Genomic DNA, 22,434 nt, shown 5'->3' with positions numbered 1-22,434 from the left:
TTTTCTGGCTGGGACGACGACGGACGAACATTGAGATACCACTTTTTTTTCATGGCTGCATATACTTGATTACCATGAAGTTGGGCTGGGACTCGCTTCGAAAGTAGATACCTATCGACATTAGTACATATTCCGATAACCATAATTCACTATTTCTTGAATTTCAAAACTTCTGATCCAATGTCTCCATGTGTTTCTTGACCGGGCCGCAGATGGTTCAGCCCGCACGGTGCTTGTAGAGTGGGATGAGGACGTTGGCCCGCACGCACAGGCCTCAATGTTGTTTGACTCGTTCGACTCTTCGATTATACTTTGACCAGCCACGGGAAGTAAAAAGGCAAAATGACGTCGGGAGGGGACCTCCTAACCTCTTCTGACTTACGGCCGCCTCTTTTCATAATTCTTAATTTGACACCAAAAGAGTCTTGTGTTTTGAGCTCATCGCCTCAATGTCCAATTCTGAGAACATCACGCCCACGCGGCTGTCGTTGACTTCTCGAAGTCTCGGCTCTTTGAGCCGCCTTGGACGGATGCTACCTCTTGGAACCAAAACGGGACCCGTTGCCAGGGCCCTCCGCAATCTCCTCTCTTGTGCAGTAATACGACGTCGCAATGTAATGGGGTAAGGGGGTTGTGGTTGGTGGGCAAGTGTCGTGCCAAGAGGCCATCGCCAGCAGCCCATATCGGGAACTCTTTGGGTTGGTTCGGCGTGTCGGCGTGTCTGCATGTCGCCTTCAGTTCGGCTCCGGCGCAGAAGCGAACGTAATCGCCGCGGGCTTCTCGCCGCTGGATGGAAGGTGAGATTGGACTTTGGTTCAACAGCGCGTCGAGAAGAACAGCCAACCGTGACTCGGTTGGTGCGTTGTTTTAGCGACGGAATCGCCGGATAGTTTGCGCTAAGCAGGGGTCCCTTGTGGGGAATGTTGTCTACCGTCCAGATGGCTCACCCCAGCATCCGACGATTAGACTTTTGTTCAGATGGAATCTATGGATCGTCTCAAGTAATTAGCTCCTCGGGGTGCAGCTCGCTATTTCAGCCCCAGGTGAGGTTCGCCAGGGCTGACCTAGGCTGACCGTTGTGACGGCGGGTACCTGGCGCGTTGCTACGGTAGGATTGGCCTCGTAGGACCTTGTGGAAGGGGGACAGATCAACGGCAGGGTAATACAAACAAAAAGGTTTGCAGAGGCACGTGTCCCGCTCTTTACTGTGGTTTTCGTCGTCGCATGAGTCAGCCTGCGTACGGATCTGCAGTTGTACGAATAGCAAAGGTTTCTTGGAGGCCATGGATCGATATTAGGAATGATGCCACGATGAGCTTCTATGACATAGAGATAAGCTTAAGGTGCCAAGCGCACGGCGAAGGTGTAGTTCTTGCATTTACGAGGCAAACCCGCCAAAAACAAGGATTGCGATGTGATCGGAGAAGCCGGCGTCACATCACATTCACCATAGTAACCAACCTAAAATTGCATATAGGTCCTTCTATAGGCGCCGCTGTTTCAAATTGAAGAATAATGCGAGAGTGATGAGATTGCTCTAAAATGGGGGCGATCCGTCTACTTGGGACTCTGCCACTCAATGCGCCAGCTGAATTTAGATCTCACCACAACGTCCTCGGCCAACCAGCTTCGGCTTGGAAAATTGGGAGTCTGCGGCACAACTGGAAAACCCCACGCATAATAAGCCATGTATTAGTGCGAACATTCCGGATGATCCTTGTGGGCCGCCTAGCTCTCGGGCATAGGGCGTCGCCTCTACGGAGAAGCTTAGAAGGGGACGGGGCTGTTCCGAGTCAGTCGCCCTGTCATTGACCTCCTCTTCGACCATTTCGGTCCAAATCAGCAACGCATCGTGTTGGACGTCTTTGAGGTCATTGGCTCAGTTTTGCGTAGATGCTGTTATTTGTCCAGGGAATGACCTCTCATCACATTCCTGAGTGGATGACCTGGAGAGCATTGTCCACGTGCTCATAGCGCTCCATGTCTTATCAATCGACAAGGAAAGCAGCTCTCTGGCAACGAGGACACTGATTAGAGTCAAGTAGTGTTAGAGTCGGTGAATCTCCGACCTCATGTCCGACTCTAGGATGGATCTCGAAGGAGGTTTTAGACTCGTAAGAATATCCACATCACGGGCCATCAATAGGAGCTAGCTGGAGGCATTTTCGCCTTTTTCCCGCCATCGGAATGTTTCTGCCGGAATCAATTGATACGATTTTGTGAATCCGAGCTTTGGCCTTCAATCGAGCTAGAAAAGATCAGATAACTCAAACACGTCTCCATTGTGGTGGAATCTACACGTGCTATGGCGAACTGGGCAGAGACTTCGATGCCAAGCTTCGCAAGTTTAAGAATTGCTCCCTTTTCTGTACGTAAACACAATGTGCGTGAACACACTATGTGTGGACACAACGCGCGGTTACCCAAAGGCATGTTCAGTTATCATACCCATCAAATTGACATGATTGTAGCCTGTATTACTCCAGAAATAAAGCACTATATCTCAAGTAGTCACATTTGATATACTGACATACGGGGTTTGAGAGAGTCGCTCGCAAAAGCATCTTCTCAAGCCCGTCATATTGGGCGTGTCATGCTCTGAATTACGGTGCTCTACTATGTATACTAGCGGCAAGTGGAGCTAAAAAGGCAAGAACCTCATCCTGCCGACGCATCCAAACGTCCCGTGCGTATGACATCCGACTGAGAATGAAGTGATTTGCCAAATGAAAAACGTGCTCAAAGGTTCTGATAACGACAAAGGGTCATCCCGCCCACATCCCATATTCCAGCGCGGCAGGCAAGGTGTAAAAGCACGGGCCCGGGTACTCACCGCCGTCGAGAGACACAGCTTAGTTTATGCCATGGGACACTCTAATTAGAGTTTCAACAGTTCACTGGCGACCAGTCACCCAGTGGATATATATTTCATCACAAGTCACAAGATTCTACACAAAGCAGAAGGGAGCAACCGAGTTGCTATAACGTAACTCGAGCCACAAGTGTTATTGAAAACGCGGAGGAAGTCATTGATTAGGGTTGCTGCCCATCTTGGCACCGCGGGTTGAAAGCTTGGTGCGAGTTGTTTGCTGTTCGCTAAACGCATGTCATTCTTGACAGCGTACGATATGGAGATGGGGCTGGTGGGTGGGTGATGCTATCAACCTTATCGCACTTGGACTTAATCATGTGATCGAGTAGTCGATCTGTTGTACATTAGGTAGCCAGTACCTCTCTGGTTGTTACGAATTAGTCTGTTGATGCAACAAGTCCAGGCGCAACTAACACCACGGAACATGCCGTGAGTTGGGCTCGCGCTTTCATTCGGGTCAATCCGATATGCCACGAGGCTGACGTGGCTGTCAGGGTGATTTCATCAGTATGGGAAAGTCTAATGAGTCGACTCGACAAGAGACCCTGAAGATCCTTGCGGTAGTTGGAACCTGGAGCAAGTTGGACATGGAGTCAATCGGGTGGTACTATCACATATCAATTCGGAATAGAATTTCTACCAATATCTCCACCGGCCTCAAACCTTCCAACCCCCTTCGATCTTCAGCGCCAATTTCGCTCAAATCCTTTCTGTTAAGTGTACTAGCGCACCTGAGTCTGATGCTGCTTTCGTGATTGGGTGGAAAATTTCTTTTTCTCAATTGCGTCTTTGGAGGCTGGGTCCGGGGCAGCCATGGAGCTTTCTCTTCTACCGCTCACGATGCCGGTAGTGCCGTATACGGCTGCCCGTGCAGCGAAATCGACCAAGGCGGAGCAACTCCGTTATTTCAACTCCGTTATTTCCAGGCCCTCGGGTCAAGGTCAATCAGACGTGATTTCGCCGGACGATAGTCGGTGTTGCTGGATTGGTCGAGTTTGACGGTTGCGTAGAACGTGTTGCCACTCACCGACCGTGAAGCCGAGTATTTTCTCTCGGCTTCACGGCAGAAGGTGCCATCAAGGTGCGCGCCGAGTAATTACAATAGATCTCAACTAAGACGTTCGTGGCAAATGCTCGCTTATACTACAGAGATTTTCGCACAGAGACTTAGTACACCCCGCGCTTTGAGAAGTTATATTGCACCGCATGTCGGAGAAGCGCAAGGGGATTCGCCCTTGGAGACGACCACATGGAGCAATACAATAAGTGGTGCAGAGGGAATGTTCGATTCAACAACCCCAAGTCCCGGGATGCCAATTGCAAAACTTAAAGACGAAGATCTTTCCCAGAAAGGAGATGACAGTCAATGCCAAATTGCGGGAATAAAGCCCTTTACAGCAACTCTACCTTGGTAGGCTTTACTAAAGGTTCAACGGCTCAGACAACCCAAAAGTCAGGAACCGAAGTCAAACATTGGATAGTAATGTATGATGATTCGTATGAGAGATGAAGTCAAAATGAAAACTCAAGACACGGGTACTGAAAGCTTGGAACTCTCTGACTTGACATGGTGAACTACAGCCTCTGTAAATGAACTACCTACTTGATAAGTTCAAGTCACACTTGATCCGACAGGAGCGACCCGGGTTGAGGGAACAGACGTCATACTCGTTCGCTGAGACTGTGAAGAGAGATGAAATCAATTCCTCTGAGCTACCTACAGGTAGGTGCTCCACGCTGCCCAAAGCCCGGAAAGTACACGTCCTGTTGCTTCTTCTGACAATGTTTGTCAACGATAGTCCGTCCTCGGAAAGGCCATCACGGAAAGACTGCAGATCAAAAGATCAACACGCAATTTTTTCTTGGGGGAAATGATCGCCTTCAATCGACATTATTCGCACATTCGGTCAATTGTTCGGCATGAGGACGCGACTTGGTGTCGCCGAGAATCCGAGATGTGCAAGTTGATTGCAAGCGGGCGTCAATAAGGTTGGGCCGAAAAATTGATATTACTAGTTGAAAAGCGTTCTGCGTGATTTTCGAGAACTTATGACACGGTATTTTCACGTAGACACGTACTCTCGAGATGCAGAAGGCCGGATTGAGTCTTGTCAATGTTCGGCGAGCAGAAATCAGAGCCAATGAAATTCTCAGCGACTGATGCCCGACAACACTTCACACGTATCTTAGAGGATTGGAAACGCAGTCTCGCGCCATAAAGTGCACCAAAAACAATGTATCTTCTCGCATACCTATGTAGACACCTTCATGTATCTCGCAGCGATGTAACGTACTACACCGAGACGAGAGTTGTTGCCTGCAGTAATCCACCCCTGTTATTCTGATTTAGCAAAAACCTCACAATGTCGCAAATATGGGGGCACTGATAGATAGGAAGTATCAAGCACGTGGGCAAGTGCACCGGTAACTCTTCATGCGGCAATTCCGGCTTGCACTGAAACCTGACGAGACTAGATTTTCTAAAACGAGGAGATTTCGTGGTAGGGCTGCCGTGATCCTCAATTGTGCTGTTTTCCGGCAGGTAAGTTCAGGTAATTATTCCATGAAGAAAACCACTGTCACGAAAAAGTATCGGAACACCACGATCTTCTCTATATCCCTATAGTATCGCAATACTACTGGATATGGCGGTATGACTAATATTCCAAAGTCTGACTGTTGGCCTCTTCTCAAGAACTGTTCAGAATCTCAACCTTTCCCAGCAAATATCTCCCTTTCTTAAAACCAGATTCGTCTTCTCAATTTGAATGCAATGGTCAAGTACTGTAGGTGACGTTGTGTGAAGAAAACGAACTTCAGCTATGAGTCGACCACATAGCATCCAGGCCTTTCGATGTTGGCATTTTTGTTCACTAGCGACCCATCCAAGTCCAGATTTTCGTACTGAGTGACTGATTTGATACAGTTTCAAGTCCAGCCAACACTGTCTTCAACTACATTCAGAGCTGCGAACAACATCGTTGAAGCGACCGTTGCCGTCACCCATGTCCGCGCCTTCTTGCTTCGTTGGTTTCCTTATGATAGTCGCGTCCCCTGTCCCAAAGAAGTCAATCCGCTCGTCAGTATTTCGCACAAGACGAATCGGCTTACTTTATTCAAAAGAGACTGCGCTGGGAATCATCGAAACTAGGCGCAGGTAGTATCGCCCCTGTCGTGACCGTGAATCGAGCTGATACTGCCGAAGAATTGCCGACAAACATTGACTAGCACAGACATCTCAATGTTCATTTTCAAGACCTCTAGGTTGATTATACCAAAGGCAATTAAATATACTATGGTAGAAGGAACATGGTTGGGCAGGGACAGATTTTCTTTTCTTTTCTCCTGGATGTCAGAATTGGAAACGTCATACGTAATTGAAGGTGTCGTTATCAAGGAGGTTGGGGGCGGAGAGCACAGTAAGCCATATAACTCGGGCGTATCGGCTAACCTTGCTTGGGAGCCTATCGACAAATTCCGAACATCAATCCCACCATTCACTTCTTTCCTGGCTGTTCACATGGCGATTATGCCAAGTGTCAGCGGCGCAGCGCCTCCAAACTTGAATTGGCGTTAAATTTCCCTTGGCATAACAATAGCCAGTTGCTCAGGTGGTCGGATGCGCCCAAAAATGACGCAACCTGTCATTGACGACGAATGATTTGTTTTCTAGCCGATGTGCGTAGCATTGCGGCTGTGCGGCTTGCTAGAAGATAGTCGTCGAAAGCAGGAAACCACGAAACAAAACTTGGATAGATAAGAGACGACCTTGCCCACACGCCCACCGATTTATCGGCGCATTGTGCGATCAAGTACAATTCCATCTCATCCTTTAATTTCCGAATCTGCATTATTCTAAACATGGGCTTCGTAAGTAATATACGCTCTTGGACTGGTTGCAACCTTGTACCTTCCATGTGCTGACGTTATCTAGTTGAAGTCTTTGGGCGAGACGGCCGACAAGGTGGCATTGTCTGTTACAAACACAATGGGTTTGTAGACATCGACTCTCTCTTGATGTGTTAAGCCACTAATATCATTCAAGCTGATAGCCGCTCTTATCATTCCGATGGCCCTGATTGTGTCGCAGCAAGTAGTGTCCCTCGGAATTCCAAGGGACAACGAGACCCTCCTCCGCGCATATCCAAGATGACCTGGGCAGAAACTCTTGAGGCGGAGAAGGCAGCCAAAGAGAAGCAAGCCGCCCTTGGCAAATGATTTTCTCTCTGAACTATGAGATTGAATGACAAATGTGATGGTAGGGTGAAGTGTACTTTTTCTAGAAGGGGGCATGATGAAGATCTCTAGTAGAGGATGTTTGCGAAAGGAATCAGATGTAAGTAATATCGAGCGTTTTTGTGATTAGTGCCGATTGGCCTCGCTATCGTTTGCGGAGGCTCTCGACATTGATACGGCAGTGCGCGTAGCTTCATCCAAGTCTTCGATTGGCAGTTGCAAAAGATCGTTGTCAGACTGGAAGTCCGCATCATCGGTCGGCTGGAACACCCGGGCGTACATCAACTTATAAAAGCCCTCATGATTGCCTTGTTTTAGCTCTTTAAGACCGTCATTGTACCTCTTCTTGGTTGTCTCATGATCAATCCTCCAGTCAGCATCCGTTGTCCCCGTCACTCGTTTGACACTCTCCAGCATATCGCGCTGGCTGACCTTGAAGCTTGACGCAAAGACAGTCTTGTTATGAAATTGGGAGATGGTTGTCGAGTTATCGTCGGCGTTCTCGGGGAGGATCTTGTGACTCAACATAGATGCCACGGCGCGACCACATTGTGCCCATGTAGAGACCTTGATAGCTTGGTCACCGCCGTCATACAAAGTGATTGTACGATTCTTCAAGTCGAACCCAAAGGTGGCAGAACCAGCGACGAGGCTGTACTCGTACCAAAACCCGGTCATCAGCGTGATCGAAGTCAGGCCCGCTTTCTGAACCTCGGCGATGTTCTCCATGACGGCGTTTGCGACAGGAATGTCCTTCCTGATTGCTGCGCTGTGTGCGTTGATACTGTAGGCGTTAGGCATGACGTATGGAACGCCTGCCTCAGCAGCAGCTTGAACCAGAGACGTGTGAGTACCCGGAGAAGCGCTCAGTGAAAGCGTGATGATGAGGAAGTCTTGGCCATTGAGAGCTGCGACCAAAGACTTTGTGTCCTCGTAATTGACTAAAGCCTTCTTGACACCATTCGGCAGGGTACTGGTGCTTTCTTTACGCGTGATGGCGGTCACTGTATGCTTCCCTGTCTTTAGGAGTTCCTCTGCGATGGCTTTCCCAATGTTACCGCCAGCCTGCAAGTTATTACCTTAACTATAGCTCATATCCACATGCAGAACGTATCCGGAAAAACTTACTCCTACAATGGCTACCTTGTGAATGTAGTTCTCGAACCCATTAGGAGCATCTCGTGCAAAGCCTCCGACCATTTTGCCCCTAGTTGGGATGAAGTTAACGTACAGACTATGAGGCAACTTCGAGACCAATGAAGTCCGACGGGAACTTTTGCAGTGGCGGTTAAATAGGCCGGGAGACCAGGATGCAATGCGTATGATATCTAACTCATTTTTCAAGTGGTAATTCAAATGACTGTAATCTGGCGCGCCGACGTATTTAATTCTTCTGATAAACTTACTTGCTTTGAAATCAGACGTGGTCTTGAGATATTTCAATGTAAGTCAACCGCGATGAACCATATATCGGAGCTAATGGAGTTAACTGTCAGCACCATTTTGAGTAATGTCGTGGTATTACCGACACGGACACGAAGCGCCGGACTATTTTCCCCACCCGCCAGTTCCTAGCTCGCTCTGAAAAACGATGTCCGTGTCTGGAAATGGCTAGCGTTACGGCATGCATCACGCCCTACAAGCCATTTCGAACCTTGTGCTGATGCTAGGGGTATTCCAGGGCCAGTGACTTCGTAATTGCAAGATTCATGACTGATTCTGCAATGCCTTGGAAGCTCATGGAAGCTAAGGTCGAACCACTGAGAAAGGTCCATTGCTTGCTGGGCTCACTCTGCTTCGTCATCCGGACCTGACGCCTACCATTCTCCTAATTTTCATCAGGAAGTACGCATGGCTTAATTACAATGGCGAATGATAAAGCAGTCGACTTACAAACTGCTGAAAAAGCCTCACGATAGCTTCTCAAGTTCCGTCTCTCGATCATACAAGCCATCCACAAACGCAACGCGAGCACTTTCTCCATCTCCTACATTATTATCACACACAATCATGACGAAAGTTCTTGTTACCGGTACGATTTAGTGTATGATGAGAGTGATATTACCTTAGGCTAATGAAAAACCTGTTTGGAACATAGGAGGCACTGGCTTCGTGGCCGGTCATGTCATTGACACTCTGTTGAAGCGTGGTCACTCCGTTATCACCACTGTCCGATCTCAGGAAAAGGCTCAAGCGGTACTGGATGCTTACACAGACGTTTCTCATGACAATTTCAACACTGTGATTGCCCCAGATATTGCGGCGAATGGGGCTTTCGAAGGTCTGAGCTCTCTTGGACTCGAAGCTGTGATACACGTGGCAAGCCCAGTAAGTCTCCGGGAAACTTGACTTTTACCGTCTTGTGAACTTCCTACCTCACTCAACAATGCATAGTTCCATTACAATGTCACCGACCCAAAAAAAGATCTCATTGATCCAGCTGTCCTTGGTACAACAGGCGTTCTCAAGGCGATCAAGGATTCTTGCCCCAATGTCAAGCGTGTCGTCGTGACCTCCTCCTTCGCAGCCATTCTGAATCCTGGGCTTGCATCAATGGGCGCAGAAAAGACGTACTCAGAGGAAGACTGGAGCCCAGTCACTCTTGAAGATGCCTACTCGAATGGCATGATGGCATACGTTGCTTCAAAAGTCTTCGCCGAAAGGGCGGCCTGGAACTTTGTCGAGACCGAGGAGCCAAGCTTTACTCTGTCCACAATCTGCCCGCCCATGATCTATGGTCCAGTGAAATTGCCGGTCAAGTCCCTCTCCGCAATCAACACTTCGAACCAGCTTCTGGCGGAAGTCATTCTGGGAAAGCACAAGGCAGGCCTGCCGCCCACAGGTTTGCCGCTCTGGGTTGACGTCCGTGACGTCGCCCTGGCACACGTAAGGGCCATAGAGGTCCAGGGCGCCGGAGGCAAGCGTTTTCTCACCACAGCCGGCTTCTACAGCAATGAAGAGATGGCGAATGCACTTTGGAACAGCTTCCCTTCAATGCGGGAAAAGCTACCAGAGCCTGGTAGCTATGGAGGAGCGCCCAGTCCGGCTTTAAGGTCCTTTGGATACAACACGTCCCGGGCGAAGGAGATTCTGGGCTTACAATGGACTCCGTTTGAAAGGACTGTCGTTGACTCAACTATATCATTGGATGGATTAGAGGAGTAGACAGAGACTCATACGCACCCATCGATAATGAATCGAGTTTGGCCAAGATTTCCATTGAGCTGTTGCAGATAAGACCTCGAATTGATGCGGGCGCTTGGATTTCCTTCTTTCACACAGTTTTTATTGATTTTAGATGAACAACTGAACTTTTCTCATTCTGCATTTTATTCATGACTGAGGAGGTATCCAAGAGCCAGGATCATTCTGCTAGGCACCAAGCGCGTAGCTACCGGTCATTGCAAACACGGTCCAGTAATCTAGGTCTGGTGCTGTTTGTGTAACATAAAGTATTTCTTTTGCTGATTTAAGTCGTCCAGATTGCCACATAAACTTCAGACATTGATGCACCCAAGCTTTTACTTTCTCATCTTCTGATACTTGATTGATTAGATAAAGAGGCGCCAGGAAAGTGCTGCAGTGAAGTCGTTGTACAGGCGAGAAAGGCAACGAATTTGTTTTGTGTACTCCTGGTAAGATGAATTGAGGCACTGAGGCGCACATCTGATTGACCGAGTCGCGATTCGTTCCATGAAAGGTGTCCTCTTTCGGGCGACTCTCCTCAGGGACGTAAGTCTTGAGAAGGTGATAAAGAATGAGGCGGATGGTGCAGATTGCATTGGAGACTTGAGTGATGTAGTGGTCCGGGTAGATGTCATAAAATAATCCCAGGACTCGCTCATCTGCAGTGACTTGTATGGTTTTTGGCTTCCAGGATGGTGGGCGGGCCTTGTCCAACGTATCGATTCTTTCGTCGAGACCTTTTGCCTTGACAAGAAGGTCCAATATTGAGATTCTCCCGTGAACGATATCGGACTTAAGGTTGACAATCTGTGCGAGGACACCTAGAAATGTCCATTTCACGCTCTTGACACGATAGCCAATATTTCGACGGGCCTTCGTAAGCTCTGGAGGTATTCTATCTCCAACTGTGGCACAGCTCACCGTCACTGCCGTCACAAGTCGAGCTGCAACTTGACAGCCTGTTGGGGTAGACATAATACTCGTCTCACGGGCGCCGAGTAGTGACAAGCCACCTTGTGCGTGACTCAGCCATGCCTGAGACTTTCCCGAATCCCGGTGGACAAGCTTTTCGTACATATCTAGCAGTAGGATGGTTTGAAGAGCTCTTTCCGCTTCGTCAGGATCGAGTGAGCTGAGAGTGTGACTAAGTCGCCGGATGGCCGTGACGTAACTTGAGTTGGCCAGGAGGAGAAGATTTGGGCTGTCGAGCTCAACAGCCATAAAGGCCAGACTGGCTGCTTCGACGCCCGCTGAAAGATGATCTAGTGTTTGTGCGTTCCGGTAATGGTAAGCTATCTCACCCATGCTCCGAGTAAAGCCTTGGATGTACGTCGAGAAGAATGCGTATCGTGCTCGCGTATCCCAGCTCAGCTCCAGAGTGGCTAGATGATTTTCTGCAGGTAGCATACGGCTCCGACGAGCAGTCACCTTTTTTTCTGCCGACAAGTTTTCATTACGGAATTGGATAGCGTCAGGGTCCCGATATCCATGACATATTATTCTAGCCCTGGCACACTGGCCACACCTATCTGGCTGAAGATCACACTAGCGGCGAATAACTGTTAGTCAAAGGAGGTTTTCTAGCAGAAAGTATGCAAATTGAATGCTCGGTAGGTCCAAAGAACTTGCCTTGAGTTTCCTTGCCCTGCATGGAAGGCATGCCGGCGAAAGACGCCCTCGGTTCACCATCGGTCTAAACCTCAGGGGTCCATTCCACAATTTGTGCCTAAATAATCCGACAAATGTGTGAATATCGAAGCGAAGACTGCGGATAAGCAACGAAATTCTGGAAGGTGTCCAATTCTGCGACTGTAACTATGGCGAGATGCAGGTTTGGCGATTCTGCACCATTTTGCTAAGGGATGAAGTTGGGGTTGTCTCATGGCACGTCGTCCCATTGTCGTCTTTGTGTGTTTCCTAATACTGGGTCTTTCCTAAACGGGCTAGCGTTCCGGTCCCCCAACTCTAAATTTGTGGAGGTCTTGTCTGAGTTGATTCCCGTTATTTTACTACCTTAATTAGTTGCCCGACTTGTGTCGAGGCACTAGAGAGCTGAGCATAAAGTACTGGGATAATTTCATTTGTTTAGGCCAAGACAAAGTCTCCGAAATGCCTGCAAAACCTCTCACGCTAGCTCTAGCTAGGAAAATGTGTTATCTTGGCGACACATGCTCGTTCGTCTTCGCTCACTATGCAGTGTTAAACGTCTCAAGGTTTCGCGACTGAGCGCGCCAAGCAAAGGGTGCTCGATATGTCATTCAATTTTCTACTGGTTTCTGATGGCTTCCAACAATAAGTCCCCAATAACCCCTGCGCTAGGTGGATTCTGTCCTGTAATCAAGCGTCCGTCCTTGCCGCTCGTCACGACTTTCACCCCAAACGGCTGATCCGCCTTCACGTACCTCCCGCCATGGTTTCTGAGTTCCGTTTCTAGAAGAAATGGCATTGCATCTGTGAAGCTATAGGCGTCTTCTTCAGCATTTGAAAATCCTGTAACTTCGCTGTCCTTGACTAAGTACTCCCCGTTTGTGAGCTTGACATTGACGAGGGCGCCGGGGCCATGGCAGACGGCCGAGACAATCTTGCCTGCTTCGTAGAACTCTCGGATGATAGAATGTGAGACTTGGTCGACGGCGAGATCAAACATGGCTAGATCTGTGTAAGCTTTTGATGAGGCCATTTTGGTCTGAGCCCTACTCACGCCCGTGTCCGCCAACGTAGAACACGCCGGCAAACTCGGCAAACCTTCCGATAAAAGACGACAGGGTCTCAGTTTTTTCCCAAAGATCTTTCTTGTCTTTCAGAAATCTCTGGCACTCTACATCGTCTTTGCTGTCCTCAACGGAGTAGGGGTCGAGGGGAGCAACACCACCCTTAGGAGAAGCGATGACGAGGTCCACATGAGGGGCAAGAGCGTTGTATGGGTGAACGAACTCGGGAAGATACCATCCAGTCTTGAAGTCCTCGCGAGTTGGTAGGATATCCTGAGATGTCAAGACAACGAGAAGCTTGGGCCTAGTCGACATGGTTGGTAGGATGGAGTAAGGAATCAGGGAGGACCACAGAGTGAGGGTTGCCGAAAGACGATGCTTGAATGCTATAGAATGCGATAATGACCAGGGATGGGCGTAGGTTATCGCGTACTTAAATACGTATACGGACAGCCCATCTCCCGGAACAACGGCCATTTATCAGCCATCGGCATCGCCGCAGTGTTAGTTCATGGAACGAAAGGAATACCCAAAGTAGTTTACGGCGTCTTATTACTCGCGCCATGCATTTCGGGTACAAGAAATGTCCTGACATTCCAGGGTGTAGGTATCATCTGGATATGTCTTATATCCGAGAGAGAACTTTTTCTCCGAGCAAGACGGTTGAGAGCCTGAGGTATAAGTACCGATTTCCCTGTGTCGTCTCATATTCCGAGCTTATCCCACATTCGTCCTATCCTTTCCCCTACACTCCCGCCGATCATTCTATATATCTAAAAAGTCGATCCTGAACATTAAACCATCCACACCTCCAGTTCTTTCAGACGTCACAAACATCGATCACTATGACCGTCACTATTACCGTCGTCTTCCCCAACGATCCGGATGCCAAGTACGATATCGACTACTACACCACTAAGCATATGCCATTGATTCAAGAGCAATGGGGAAAGTACGGCGTCACGTCGTGGTCGGTCACCAAATTTCAACCGGGTGCTGATGGCACCCAGCCATTGTACGCCTTCGGATCAACTGTCACTTGGGACAACATCGAGCAGATCAAAACGGCTTTCGCCGGGCCCGAAGCTGGTGGGATCATGGGAGACGTACCCAACTTCTCCAACAAGCAACCTATCTTCCTCACAGGCGAGGTACTTGCATGAGAATGGGAAGTATCATATCTTGACAGTCAGTTGATCTATGATGGTTCAAAAACATCCTGAAATTTTGTTGAGAGTTGATGAATAAAATTCGAATCGATATGAGTAATGCATATGTGCAAGATTGTTACTTGAGTAGTGTGCCGGCTTCCGGTTGAAATCTCCTGACTTAGGTAGGCATCTTCTACTCAAGATGCCTCTGCGAAACTGCAGGGTTGAAGTCAAACATACATGTATGGACCTTCATAGCACGGTGATCCATTGCTGTTAAGAACCCAACTCTCGTAAGGCCACGTAGAGATGATTGCCGTATAGAGAATCTAAGCTAAACAGGTAACGATTTCTGGAATGGGGTTTCTGCGGAGGAAAGGCGCTAGAGTAGACCTATACGGGAACCACGCTGTGAGCCATGGCAGAATACGGGTATTTAGTCCACATCCACCACTCAAGCCTAGACCATAACAGTAACACATAGACATGACGCAGATTGTGCCCTTAGTTCAATGGCATGGTCTGTACGTGTACAATTCGAAAGAACTTGAACTACCAAAGTTCAAAGTGGTCTGCAATCGCCGTGTTCACGTGGTGTTGCAATCGTTTCAAGATCATGCAATGGGGCTTATATGGATACTGTGTACCACAAAAGAAGATCCTTGGCAAAGGCATTGATGTATTCGATATCAACGTGGCTTCATGGGCTCCACACCCTAGAAGTCCACGATGAGGATCTCGTAGAGGTCATATCAAACCTTGATGAAGGCGAATGTCCCTGCTCCCATCTTCCGTGTCTTGCAAATCCGTGCAGAAAGAACGAATGCCATTCCCAACATCATGCAACAACCGGCAAATGCTTGTGCGCCAACGTATTTGCCCCCCATCGCATCGATAATGGCTCCTGCAATCGGCGATCCGGTGAGAGATGCGAAGCTGACCACCGTGAAAACCATGCCCATTCTCGTACCCTGCTTTTGAGGGTCCGTGGTTAAGCTACTGAGCACGGAGGGAAACAGTGACTGAACTCCGCCAACAGCAAAGCCATAAAAAGCAGTCCAGACATACAGCCCGGTCGTGTTTTGTACGCCAATCCAACAGAACATTACGGTGCCGGTCATGAACGCCATTGGAGCAAATATGTTGATAGTACCAATTACGTCCCCAATCTGGGCCGGAACAATTCTTCCGAGTGCACCCGCACCGTTGAGAACCAATAATAGGTCAAGTGAGTCTGTGTAAGATAGTCCCAAGACGTCCCGGGAGAATGCCGCAAGAAAGTGGAAGGCAAAATAGGTTCCCCAGAAGCACTGGACATTTTTTAGTACCTTATGCTCGCTCCGGATCAACATGCTTACCATGAACGCCCCAATAGCATAGAGACTATACTCTGATTCTCTAAAGGCTGCCCACTCTACTAGAGGTGCTGCCTGCCGTGGTGGAATCCTGGTCTTGATTAGTAGGCAAGCAACTATCAAAGTCACAACCTGAATCAAGGCAATAGCTCTAATGGTCCAGCCAAGCCCTATCCTTGGCAAAAGCTGCCGAACCATGCTCGGGATAGTGAGACCTCCGACAACAGCCCCAGCGGCTGTGAGGCCGAACGCCAATGAGCGACGCTTCGCAAAGTACGTAGATGTCACTGCCATACAGGGACAGAACAGACAACCGTTTCCGAGGCCTAGGCAGATACCCTGGGCGAGAAAGAATTGCCAGTAGGTGGTACAAAACGAGGCAGCAACCATTCCCAAGATGACAAGGAAGAAGCCGGCGATGAACAAGGGACGAAAGAATCCCATATCTGTCCATCGTCCCGTAAACGTCCCGACAAAAAAGAGGAGGAACACTTCAAATGAACCGATCCACGAGACATCGGACTGTGGCCGCGAAAACGCTCTGGTGAAGTATGGCTGAAAGACGCCAAAGGAGTTTGCAACCCCCCTACAAAGTATTAGCACCACAAATCATGCAACGACAGAGTTTGAAGCACGAACCAGGTGTTCATAACAACTAGAAATGTGCTAAAAACTGTCACATCATTAGTGATGTACATTTTACACGTGTAGTGCACAGTTTGCGCATTGCTGAGTTCCACTCACCTACCATCCACGCTCTGGCGCCACCATCTGGCGGCGTATCAATGATTATACTTGGCCGAGATGCACTTCTCTCGATGCTACTGTGGGGGGCCGCTCTCTCGGCGGCTATGCCGGCATTGTAAGAGTGTTCTCGAGGTGTATTGCACATTTTGGTTGATCGCGGCTCATCAGGTACAGCTTCTAGCTTCTCACCCATACTGCAATGTTCGGACGGGAAGAACGGTTTCCAAAGTGCGGTAGTAAACTGCAGGAGAAGAGGCCAAACCCCAGTGAGCAACGAATCGACGATGATGGATCTTTTTGAGAAGATGAGACTTGTGAGGCACTCTTGTTCGAGAAATGCCAAAGGTCGTAGATACCTGCCGTTCTCAGCTGTACATTTGACAGGCCAAAAAGACATTCTTGCTGTTATAGGTAATTTACCGCGGTCGGGATCGTCCGTCCATAGCCGATGGTCTCCGAACTCGGCCCCAAGATTCAGTTCCCCAGCGGAACCCACCTACCATCTCCCCTTACGGTTCATTTTGGTTGACTCGGCCCATTGTGACTCAGTTCAGTTATTTGCTAGCAAACCGCTGCCCCAACCTTCCTTTCCAAGTCTGAATTGCAAACAAAGTAGTCATCGATGAGGCTCTGGTAATCCCTTTTGAGGTGTCAACCAGGGCTGATTTGTCGCCCTTTTGCGACCTTTGCAGCGGGCGTCGGGTTTTCGCCTGCCGCTGAGCTTCTCGATGCCCTTTTTATGCAGTGTCTTGGCTGATCAGGTTCAAACCCACCAATCATTAAATCGCTTTCACGAACTTTTTCATGGATAGCGAATTGCACATTTTACTTGCAATGCAGCGTATTCCCTGCAACTCCGGAGCAGGCTGAACGATCGGTTTGTGGGGGGGACAGGCCCCTACTAGGCCTTATATCATCCGATGCGTAAACGGCCATAGACTCTTGTTTGCATTGTTCAATGTCAGCGACACGTCCCGAATGATCTCACCGTTCGGATTGACTCAATTTTCTGACATTGGAAATCCAAGACTTCAGAGCAAGACGTTTTTGGCAGTAGAACTAATCACGGCCAACAGAGACGACTAGTAACATGAGGCAGCCATCTTAGAGTTCTTGATCAAAGCCATAGAGGAAGTGGGAGGCCAGCGCAGACAGCGTACTTGACAGCAAAAACACCTCGACCAGCGCGTCCAGAGCCTCCCATATAATCGCTCAATTCCGTCATTGGATTGACAGAGTCCGACATTCTCTGATCATCCGACCACAGCAAGAATCGACGTGAATCAGACGTCATACATGCTTGCGCAGCTCTTGCGTTTCTAAATAGTTGACCTCTGGAAGGCAGCAGGAAAGTTCATTCATCGTTTTTGTCTGCCCTATAATATGACTGATATTCTCTCCTTTCGGTAGAGTCAGAGGTTGTTCAATTACGAAAGAGATGTAGACAAAGGGCTATCAGGGCCTCAGAGCTCGTGTGATCAAATATTTGCCATGTTCAGCAAATCATTTTGTTTAAGTACTTGAACTCTGGGTAACCCCACAGTCTAGCATCATGCAACATGCATGATACTTCACGCTTTAGAGGCCCAGGGGGCGTCTCCGGCACCTTCCTTCAGTCCAGCCTTGTGTTCCTCCAGCCAACCCCTGACAGTCGTAGGCTTCCTCTCAAGGGTCCTCTCCACAAAGTCGTTCAATGACCAAATCTCCTCATGCGCTTCCTCATACTTGAAGAAATTCCACATGACTTGCACCAATTGAGGTCCCATAACAGGTCCATAGAACTCGGAAAACGCTTCGAAGCTTCCATCATACGCAATCGGTTCATCGAGTACTTCGGACAACATAGCCGCCACCTCCTTGAACGTGAGCCAGTCATGACCATTGTTCATTGTGTGAAAGGCACCAATGTGCTTCGCGTTGTTGGACAAGAACAGTCTGCCCGCAACCTCTGCGATGTCTCGAGGGTCCACGAAAGGCACACGATGCTCTGGCCAGATCAGAGTCTTCTTTGCAATGACTGGCTTGATTTGAATCCAAAAGTTGTCCATGAAAGTTGCTCCAGAGTTGATGTAAGTGACAGGCAGTCCACTTGCATCGAGGATGCGTTTGGCGATTGGGTGTTCGATTGGAAGGGATCCTGAACCGAGAGTAGTGGGAATCAGTGAAGGCGAGATTTCCGGGAAAACTCCCATCAGGCGAATGACGTGTAAGATGTTCTTGGCCTGCTTCAGGGCGGTGACCAAGTTCGTCATGGCCTCCTCTTCCGATATGCCTGCTGGAGTAATGACAAAGACACCCTCAATGTCGACGAGGGCGGCGGAGAGGGATGTAACGTCCGAGTAGTTGGCTTCGACCACTTCGGCGTTTGCAAAGGTATCTTGAAGCTGTATTTTCTTGCCCGGGCTGCTTGTAGCGAGTCGCAGCTTCATCGTAGGAGCCTCTCGAATAAGAAATTCGGCCAAGGGTCTGCCAATATGAGCGGCCGCTCCAAAAATCAGAATGCTCTTCGGAATAGGCTTGATGAATGAAGACATTGTGAGGGACTTTAGTTGTCAATGAGACTTCGTGATACAAAGTAAGTAAGATGATGCACTTGTGATGGTAGAAATGAGTTCGTGACGAAGTTGACGATAAGTCCGTGATTCAGAGATTACCAAGAGGGTTTATATACTGCCTTACAGTCTGGATGATGTTGGTAAGTATGGTGAGCCGGCAGTCAATAAGTGCCGTTCGGGCCTTGCACAGGCCTAGCGGCCGAGAGCATTGTCTGAGCTTGAAAAGGCTTGGCAGGACCGGAAAACATGTGTCAGTAGGATCAGATATTGAAGCTTTCAATACCCCTTAACAGATCTGCTTTTAGATAGGAGCTCCATTAGACGATACTCTTGGCTGAAATCCACATATGCTTCAGCCGAAAAACACTCCGTCTGGTCTTGCAATTAGACAGCGGTAAACGTTACCGCTTTGGACAAGAGTTTCCGTCTGAAAGTAGGTCCTCACGGATCCTAACTATCGACGAACCGCTGACATAAGCGGCTTGAACCATGATCTCTAAAAGCTGAGGCGTCCTGCCTTTGCGAAAGTCAGTAGTTCGGCAATTTGACACCCAACTTGGCATGCCGGACAGTTTTGAGTTCTGAAACTTAATTTGAAAGCACTACATTGGCCTTCTGATTTACAATCGTGCGCCGGGGCGGATTCTTTTTGACATCATTTTAAATCCGTTAACGTACGGAACGGGCCGTCAACGAGCTTAACTCAGTAATCGAACATGTGACTACACAAATCTCAACATTGGCCTTGATTTTCCGCTACTAAAATATCTACCATCTGCTTTCCCGCACCAACGAAACAACGGGACTGGCACCGCCCTACTAGTACACATACACAAAGTTGGGATTCTCCTTGTCGGTCATGTCTGTAAACGCTGTGGCGTTGAGCTCGTCGGCGGTATAATTGTCATTTGCACGCAATGCGTCTCTTTGCTTCTCTTTGCGCTTGTTCTCCCAGATGAAGGCATACCGGAAGACAAAGAAGAGAGCAAGCTCAATGCAATTTGCGACCAAGAGTGACCCAATACCGAGATGATACGAGGGAGCCTGGTTCGTTTTGTAAAAGAACGGGCTTGCGATATTGCCGATGCAAGCGCCAAACCAAATCATGCCAGAGACAATCATTTTCTTTGATTGGCCACCAGTGTTCGATGTGATTAGCGAAAGAGAGATGACGAAGGACGCTTGGTATGAACCAGTAAGATAGCTTGTGACAGTCAGTATCCATCTCGTGATAGTGTATGAGGGAAAACACCTTACAAGCAAATGAGACGACCGATGTAGGCATTGGCTGGTGCAAGAAGGAACCCCAAGGCACCACCAATGGTTGGCAACATAAAAAGTGCACAAACCAGTGTACGACTGTTGGCCGGCATATACCTATTTGCCAAGGCACCAAGACCAATCCAGATAACCACCAGAGCGCCTTGCGGGATGCCAAGCAGCGCCGTCTCAAGCGTCCCAAAGCCAAGACCCTTGATGACAAGTGTGGAGAAGTTGGAGATGCCACCGTTGGGGACGTTGGAAACAAAGCCTAACAAGGTGAAAAGCCAAGTCTTGTAGTCCATATAAGCTTCCTTGATTTGACCCCAGTTGATACGGCGTTGCTCGATGCCTGTTTGATTGCGACGCATGCGGGCGATCATGATAAGCTTCTCTTCATGGCTGAAGCCCCAGATGGTTCGTGGAGAGTTGGGGAGGCAGAGAGCGAGGATAATTGCCCAAAATGCACAAAAAGCACCCACGACAAGGAACTCGTAGCGCCACGACTCTAGGGCGCCTTTGATATGTCCAATACCGTACCCTAGAATAAGATTGTCAGCGGGATATCGTTGGGGAACATCGGTACTGTAGAATTGTCCACACTCACCAATGAGACCACCACCAGCAACACCAATTCCATTCCAAGCATACCACGCTGAGATACGAGAGGGCTGCTCAGATCGTGTGTAGTACATCGATGTGATCAACATAAAAGCAGGATCTGCGATGGCCTCGAAGGCACCGGACAGTACGCGAAGAGCAAGAAGGCCGCCGAAGTTCTTGGCTGCGGCCTGGGCCATAAGAAGGGCGCCCCACATGAAAATATTGAAAGAGAGATACCAAGCTGGACGACAGCGCTGCATAATCAGGTTGGATGGGATGGCCCAGATAAGCCAGCCGAAATAGAAGCAACTTGATAGCCAAGAATATTCCTCGCCTTTCAGGTTGAGGCCGTCCTTTAATCCGAAAATCGCTGCGTAAGATCTATGGTATGATTAGCTATTAAAGGCTGCAGAGAGTCCGCGATGCTAGGTCTATGGAATAGAGGCCATACAGTGTGGTCTTGTCGACGTAGTAGAAGAAGTAGCAAATTCCGAGAAGTGGCAATATTCTCATGTCCAGTTTGCGGAGAAGACGCTTCTCATCGGCTTGGTCAATTGATTCGTCATTTGGGTACCGTGCCAGCGCTTCAAGGTAGATCTCTGGGAACTCTTGCTGGCCGTCTTCACGCAGAAGCTGTGGCTTCTGAAGATCTTGCTCGACATGCTCAACATCGCTCTTTCGCGACTTGGTATCCGCGATGTCTGGGATTGTGTCGACCATTGTTAATAGCGAGTTGCGGGCTCGCTTGAGAGTCTTCGTCAGTGCTGCTGTGTGGAAGTTTCGGGAGTGTATGATGTGTCGCCGCGGCGTAGACCTACTTGCAAGCTCGAGGAAGAGGGTGTGATTTCCTCAAATACTCGAATATCTGATAGAGCGCTTCAAGTAGCCTTGTGCTAATTCCCGCTACCGACTCTGCGGTTTCGGCCAACTCCCGGCATGGATCGTCGAGGCGTCCGTTGGGCGAGCTAGGCAAGCTTTGGCGCACTCTCCATACAGCCCAAGTCCGTGGGTCCTGGCAGACTGGACAAAGACTGCATCACAGTGGGTTCCATGAGTCGTACACAGAATGCGGGGTGCTTCCACACTGGTATCAAACTCCCTTCGATTCTCACAACGCTAGCGGTTCTGTTAACAGAGCAGGGGTTCGGACACTAGCTCTACGGCTCAAATTGTGCTTTACGACTTTAAGTAGGGCCGACAAGTGCTCGTGACAGTTTTAAATCACCCCTAAAATGCTTTCAGACTAACCTCAGGGAGACATAGTATCAAGTTATCTAGTTAGATGCCCATGGTATCGCGTTGTTCAGAGGTCAAAAATTGTTGACTTCGGTATCGCGGGGTTCTCACCGAAGCATGACTTCTCCGGCTTATTGCCCGTGGGGAAATGGCGGCCCTGGGGTTCGGAGGTGGGGTTTTACGCGGGCTTGCGGGGGAAAGGTTTCGACACGTTCACATCTCTAGCGCCCGACTCATGATGGAATATGAGTTTCAACTGGTGGAATATAATTTTCCGCCATTTTTCCGTGTGTGGGAACTATGTGTCGGGCCCAAGCCGAGTTGGCCGCGTTTTGATCCAACATGCCAACCACGCAGTTTTGGTCAACTAGGGCTACTGATGTTGGCTATTTTCGAGCCGGTCTCGCTGCTTACGTTGCCCTTGGCTGGACCAAAACCGTGCCTCGATGCACTTCTAGCCCTCTTAAATCTCAGGGCAAAATAGGCTGCGGCAAGCTTGAAGGTGAATTGCGCAGGACGTGT

General features: G+C 48.9%; 10 protein-coding genes across 10 annotated transcripts; 4 read left to right on the top strand and 6 right to left on the bottom strand.

Annotated features, from left to right (window-relative positions):
* Positions 1 to 5,877: 5,877 nt before the first annotated feature.
* Positions 5,878 to 6,033, top strand: CPAR01_14856 (uncharacterized protein; the record flags this gene model as incomplete). The annotated part of the gene is made up of 1 exon (XM_060499106.1): positions 5,878 to 6,033. The coding sequence occupies one exon, from the start codon at positions 5,878 to 5,880 to the stop codon at positions 6,031 to 6,033; it is 156 nt and encodes a 51-aa protein (XP_060342031.1).
* A 700-nt stretch (positions 6,034 to 6,733) lies between these two features.
* On the top strand, positions 6,734 to 7,090 carry CPAR01_14855 (uncharacterized protein; the record flags this gene model as incomplete). Its single annotated transcript, XM_060499105.1, has 3 exons — positions 6,734 to 6,742; positions 6,807 to 6,864; positions 6,918 to 7,090. The coding sequence occupies 3 exons, from the start codon at positions 6,734 to 6,736 to the stop codon at positions 7,088 to 7,090; spliced, it is 240 nt and encodes a 79-aa protein (XP_060342030.1).
* Positions 7,091 to 7,234: 144 nt separating this feature from the next.
* CPAR01_14854 (CipA protein) lies at positions 7,235 to 8,308 on the bottom strand (the record flags this gene model as incomplete). Its single annotated transcript, XM_060499104.1, has 2 exons — positions 7,235 to 8,173; positions 8,237 to 8,308. 2 exons carry the CDS (start codon positions 8,306 to 8,308, stop codon positions 7,235 to 7,237), a joined length of 1,011 nt encoding a protein of 336 aa, XP_060342029.1.
* An 810-nt stretch (positions 8,309 to 9,118) lies between these two features.
* Positions 9,119 to 10,273, top strand: CPAR01_14853 (ketoreductase; the record flags this gene model as incomplete). The annotated part of the gene is made up of 3 exons (XM_060499103.1): positions 9,119 to 9,140; positions 9,207 to 9,436; positions 9,503 to 10,273. The coding sequence occupies 3 exons, from the start codon at positions 9,119 to 9,121 to the stop codon at positions 10,271 to 10,273; spliced, it is 1,023 nt and encodes a 340-aa protein (XP_060342028.1).
* A 386-nt stretch (positions 10,274 to 10,659) lies between these two features.
* On the bottom strand, positions 10,660 to 11,954 carry CPAR01_14852 (uncharacterized protein; the record flags this gene model as incomplete). The annotated part of the gene is made up of 4 exons (XM_060499102.1): positions 10,660 to 10,698; positions 10,775 to 10,953; positions 11,032 to 11,755; positions 11,904 to 11,954. The coding sequence occupies 4 exons, from the start codon at positions 11,952 to 11,954 to the stop codon at positions 10,660 to 10,662; spliced, it is 993 nt and encodes a 330-aa protein (XP_060342027.1).
* A 606-nt stretch (positions 11,955 to 12,560) lies between these two features.
* On the bottom strand, positions 12,561 to 13,320 carry CPAR01_14851 (ThiJ/PfpI family protein; the record flags this gene model as incomplete). The annotated part of the gene is made up of 2 exons (XM_060499101.1): positions 12,561 to 12,943; positions 12,996 to 13,320. 2 exons carry the CDS (start codon positions 13,318 to 13,320, stop codon positions 12,561 to 12,563), a joined length of 708 nt encoding a protein of 235 aa, XP_060342026.1.
* A 530-nt stretch (positions 13,321 to 13,850) lies between these two features.
* On the top strand, positions 13,851 to 14,168 carry CPAR01_14850 (ethyl tert-butyl ether degradation EthD; the record flags this gene model as incomplete). Its single annotated transcript, XM_060499100.1, has 1 exon — positions 13,851 to 14,168. One exon carries the CDS (start codon positions 13,851 to 13,853, stop codon positions 14,166 to 14,168), a length of 318 nt encoding a protein of 105 aa, XP_060342025.1.
* Positions 14,169 to 14,908: 740 nt separating this feature from the next.
* On the bottom strand, positions 14,909 to 16,451 carry CPAR01_14849 (major facilitator superfamily transporter; the record flags this gene model as incomplete). The annotated part of the gene is made up of 4 exons (XM_060499099.1): positions 14,909 to 15,466; positions 15,515 to 16,097; positions 16,151 to 16,184; positions 16,256 to 16,451. The coding sequence occupies 4 exons, from the start codon at positions 16,449 to 16,451 to the stop codon at positions 14,909 to 14,911; spliced, it is 1,371 nt and encodes a 456-aa protein (XP_060342024.1).
* Positions 16,452 to 17,829: 1,378 nt separating this feature from the next.
* Positions 17,830 to 18,792, bottom strand: CPAR01_14848 (uncharacterized protein; the record flags this gene model as incomplete). The annotated part of the gene is made up of 1 exon (XM_060499098.1): positions 17,830 to 18,792. The coding sequence occupies one exon, from the start codon at positions 18,790 to 18,792 to the stop codon at positions 17,830 to 17,832; it is 963 nt and encodes a 320-aa protein (XP_060342023.1).
* Positions 18,793 to 19,632: 840 nt separating this feature from the next.
* On the bottom strand, positions 19,633 to 21,396 carry CPAR01_14847 (major facilitator superfamily transporter; the record flags this gene model as incomplete). Its single annotated transcript, XM_060499097.1, has 3 exons — positions 19,633 to 20,017; positions 20,071 to 21,057; positions 21,128 to 21,396. 3 exons carry the CDS (start codon positions 21,394 to 21,396, stop codon positions 19,633 to 19,635), a joined length of 1,641 nt encoding a protein of 546 aa, XP_060342022.1.
* Between the last annotated feature and the right edge of the window lie 1,038 nt (positions 21,397 to 22,434).

This window comes from Colletotrichum paranaense, assembly GCF_030867605.1.
Source record: "Colletotrichum paranaense strain IMI 384185 chromosome Unknown Scaffold_17.1, whole genome shotgun sequence".
Classification (NCBI taxonomy): Eukaryota; Fungi; Ascomycota; class Sordariomycetes; order Glomerellales; family Glomerellaceae; genus Colletotrichum; species Colletotrichum paranaense.
The sequence above is the reverse complement of the archived record's forward strand: the minus strand, read 5'-3'. Positions and strand labels throughout refer to the sequence as shown.